At 38.8% G+C, this 4649-nt stretch overlaps 1 protein-coding gene across 1 annotated transcript in view; it reads right to left on the bottom strand.

The window, feature by feature from the left end:
* Nucleotides 1–679: 679 nt before the first annotated feature.
* LOC137988874 (elastase-1-like) overlaps nucleotides 680–4649 on the bottom strand; it is a 10323-nt gene continuing 6353 nt past the window's right edge. The window contains exons 4-5 of the mRNA XM_068834829.1: nucleotides 1790–2128; nucleotides 680–970 (exon numbers count right to left, since the gene is read on the bottom strand). Of these exons, the coding sequence (XP_068690930.1) occupies nucleotides 897–970; nucleotides 1790–2128 (413 nt within the window). The 3' untranslated portion in view covers nucleotides 680–896. The remainder of the gene's footprint in view (nucleotides 971–1789; nucleotides 2129–4649) is intronic.

Below are 4649 nucleotides of genomic sequence, written 5' to 3'. Positions count from 1 at the left end.
ACATACTGCGCCAGAAACTGCTTCAAAGAATTGCAATTTTAGGAAGAGCTCGGAGATATCTCCCCACCAAATATCGATTGCTTCTCTACAATGCAAGTATCAAACCACTCTTTATGTATTGTTGTACTGTTTGGAGCAACTGTAGCCAAACCAACCTAGACCAATTGTTTAAACTTCAAAAACGCTGCGCTCGATTAATTTTGGACAGTTCTTGGGATGCACGATCTTTCGATAATTTTCAAAAGCTTAAGTGGCTGCCAGTCGATCAAATGTTTAAGATCAAAAAACTCGGTCTTTTAAAGAAAGTTATTGATGGAAGAGCACCAGAGTACCTTACTGCAATTTTGGACAACTTTCGTTTTGAGCACAATTATTCCACAAGAGCTAAAACATCATACCGTTTACCGAAACCAAGAACCGAAGCAATGAGAAGAACATTCTTTTATTCCACCATAAAAGACCTCAATGCTCTTAACCTAAACCCAACGGCTTCTTTTAACTCCATGAAATCTACACTAATTAATAACACTGCCCTAATGTATACGGTGGATAATTTTAAAGTTAAAAAGCTATTCTGATTTTTATTTTTTTTTTTTTAATATCATTGCAAATATCTTTGTATCCCTAGGCTTTTATCTTAATTGTTGTAATTTCTATTCACTGTTTTTGTTTTTAGAGGGCCACTAGGGAGAATACTTTTATAGTAATAGGTGTTACCCTCTTTAAATAACGGTTATTATTATTATTATTATTATTATTATTATTATTATTATTATTATTATTATTAGAGTAGTTAGAGTAGTTAGATTACCCTGCAGCTCTCTTCTCTAACTCCCAACTGAGCAGCCATACAATGCGGTAGGTTGGGGTTCTCGTAATAACTTCGTATTTTTTAGTTATAGTCGAAGACTGTTAGACTTACGTCGCTTAGTTGGCGGAGAAGGAGTGGGACCGCATCCTTGGCCATAACCTGAGGGAAAAGAAAGGAATTGGTCAGCATAGTAAAATAGAACCAAAAAATTATCCCTAAAAAAAAAACAACAACAACTATAAACCACAACTGCAATTTTCTACTGAAACGCAAAGTCGTACGAGACAGTGACATTCTCATTCTCAGTTTCCAAAGTTTGCTTATGAGGAGGTGGATCCGGCACTAACGAAGATCTATTGCAACATCCTCGACCAAAAGGGATACGATTCATTTGGTCCAGAGAAGAACCTCGGCAATCATTCTTGTTTCGATTAACGAGTCCGCACTGAAGCGCCGGAAGTCCACAATTAGCGGACTTCTGACTCGGAATCAGCAAGAGGTAGATTTTATTCACGGTGCTAAATGAAAAAACCGAAACATCTGAAGCAAGCGGTGCTATGTCAAAATGTGCTTTATCAAAATGGAAGAACGAATTCTTAACCCTCAAACATGCTCCTCGCTGTCTGATGCGTACCGTTGGACCAATCGGTATCGTTATCTATCAATATCTGCGTCTCTGTATCTGTAATTAAGACTACTGCTAGGAGCCCATCAGTATTAGCTTGCTTCTATCTTTCTATTTTTAGAATTCCACGAGTTCTTTGGCCGTGCACGCACTATTTAGAAGGACCAATCAGAATAAAGTTATTGTTAAACGAATACAAAAATTGCACAAACAATGTTTGGAAATTGTGCAAATGGATGTAAATGGATGTAAATGTGATACACGGAAAGGTTGACTCAAGGGTTTGGTGCATAGCTATGGCGGCTCCAACCCATGCGCTCCTATAATACTGAGACAAAAATATTCTTGTTGACCTCCATTGGCCATTTTTTGCTTGATCCAGTCCACGTAGGAGCTAACCCTTGCGAAAACGGTATAGGTGCTATCTGCTTTACAATTAGGATGCCCCCAGCTCACAGCCCCATGTAGAACAAAACGGCCATTTTCCTCGCAGACAAAAGGCCCTCCACTGTCACCTTGACAACCACTGATTACATTTCCTGCAGTATCATATCCCGCGCAAATCATGCTGTGTTGATCCACTGTTGCTAAGGCACTGTTAGCATCTGCGCATGTCTGGTGATCCACCACAGGCATGGCCGCTTGTTGTAAGATGATGGCTGGTTTGCCACCGCCTACCAACCTTCCCAACCCTACAACGTTTTTTAGCTTTTTGAGTTAGTAAAATTGACGCATTATCATTTATTCAAACTACCCACATTACGCGGTAAGTTCAGTTCATGTACCAGATTAAAACGTTACGGCCCAAATGGCAAAATCCGCCTTTGGATTCAAGAATAAACGCACCCTACGTCTCGCACCTTGTATCAAAAGCACAATGATACAATCCCTTTAACTACGAGTACCCTCTCTTTGCAATGACTGTATAACTTCTCGGGAACGGGGAAAGGAGTTCCAAACATTTTCTTTCCCAGATGCCATCGTTTCTCATAGCCAGTGGAGTGTTCGCACGAGAAAACGAAGGCTCTGGAGATACAGGTGTTTTGCAGCGTCAGATTGAATTTTAGGATTTCCGGAGTACATTTAAGAGTCGCGTAAAGTACTAAACATGGTGGCGCTCAGAAGCATAACCTTCGAAGAGTAGCTCTGTGACACTTTATGTGGCCTCAACTTAGAGTTCTGTTCTTATCGAACAGAAATGGAGAGGATATAAGTAATATCGCGGTTTAAACAAAGACGCCCTCATCATTTTACCGATCGGCTCCGCGTAAGCTGAACCCATCGTGCCACATCGGGCATATTTACTTCGTTTCAAGATTTTATTGTTTGTAAGGTAACCAATAAAAACTTGAATTGGAATTTCTTGTCTCAGAGACCTTCGTTTTCTAGTACGAATTAAGCCGCACCGCTTAAGAGAAACGATGGGATCTGGGAACGAGTATGGGTTCCAAACACTTGGAAACAATAAAAGCAGCCCGCCTTCGGCATCGTGCTTTCCATTTCTTTCTCGGTGTTTGAAACCCCTTTTGAAACATTTGCATTCGTTTTTCATTTAGTAAGCAAAACGTGACATGTCACCATTGCTATAATGCTTGTAGGTTGTAAATGGAGGATGCTCATATAATATAGTGCTTTTAAAGTTGTATACTGACTAAGGTCTACTACGTCACAAACTAGTGAGTTGTTCTTCAGTGTATCATGCAATCGGAAAACCAAATTGCTAATGTTCACAAAACGTGCCTAAGTATCAGTTGAGTTAATTGTCCTGTTCGACTACAGTTCTACATTTCTACATGTATTACCTTTTCAATTGTTTACACTACTCTCAAAAACATAAAAAAAAACCATAAAAGAAAGCAAAATAAAGACATCCTTAACTGACTGTCAGCCTGGGTTTGTTCTTAAAATGTTAGTTAGAATCGCATACCGAGGCGAGGTGTTCAGTGTGGAATTGAGACTTGAAAGCGAGGCCGATTGATATTGCTCTGTAACTGCGCATAGCTTTTCATACCAACGCAAGCAAAATTAGAAAACAATTATGTTTTCAAAAACATTGTCTCCGTTTACAAAGCAAAACCTAACCGAAGGGAAGAAACAGAAGATCTTCCTTGTTTTACATGTAATTTAAATTATGACTTTTTCGAAAGATTTTCTAAGAAGAGGCTTACCCTTCCAAGCACGAATCGGTAGCAGTCTATGGCCACCGAAAAAAAAAAATGGCCGACGGAAGAGAAAAAAGGCACAAGATCTTCAGGAAGAACAGGTTTCAGTTGTAGAGTACATAGAAGATGAAATAGAGGCCAGTAAATAATGCCATTAATTTTGAGTTGAATGTTAATGCCAAAGGTAGCAACAGCAGTTCTGTGCGTTGGAAAAAAACCCAGTATCATTTACTCCGTTTTTGACTTTTTGCTTGTTTTTCCTCCCAAAAACTCACGTTAGCAATGGACGTTGTATTTACTGAGAAGTCCAATTCGAGTAACTGTTTAATTAATATTTGGAGGCAAACAGCTAACGTACACCCGAGCGTATTTGAGTTAACATTGTTTGTTTGGATGCACGTTGTCCTTTCAGCCGTCGAAGAGTCATGAAATGTTCTGATGAAATACCCGATATTATAGCTCCCAGTGGATTCAGTTTGATGATTTTTAACATAAAGATACAAAATTAGAGCCTCTGTAAAAGTTCAGAAAACGAAGAATTGTACGTAAAACACGAATAAACGTTTGTGTATTTAATTCCTATTTGATGGCTATTGACAATTCATTTGAAATGGCTTTTTTTAGTGCCCACAGAATACCGCAACATTCGACCAAGGACATTTTAAAGAGCTATGCGATACAAGGAAAATCTACCACCTGACTCGTGAACTCCACGTTAAATTTCACTTGAAAAACCAATATATATCGCACATCGCCTCGCGATTCGTGTGTTGTATTTCGGTTTTTCGCTTGAAATTTCACCTGGAATTCCCTCGTCGAAGTCGGTGTCGGCCTAAACGTTCCAAAAAAAAAAAAAAAAAAAGAAAACAAAGAAAAAGAGAGGTTAATGATCCCATGAACCATTATTTCCATGTATCCACAATTCAAAAGTTAACGTTTCCCCCAAAAACTTTCATAATTGGCCAAACCCAAAAATGTTGTCCAAAGGCCACAACTGATTCTTTTTATACTCTAACAAACAATGATTGTAAGAGCATATATCTATAAATCG

This window comes from Montipora foliosa, unplaced genomic scaffold (assembly GCF_036669935.1).
Source record: "Montipora foliosa isolate CH-2021 unplaced genomic scaffold, ASM3666993v2 scaffold_432, whole genome shotgun sequence".
Classification (NCBI taxonomy): Eukaryota; Metazoa; Cnidaria; class Anthozoa; order Scleractinia; family Acroporidae; genus Montipora; species Montipora foliosa.
Note: the sequence above shows the minus strand (reverse complement) of the source record. Positions and strands in the feature narration are given on the sequence as shown.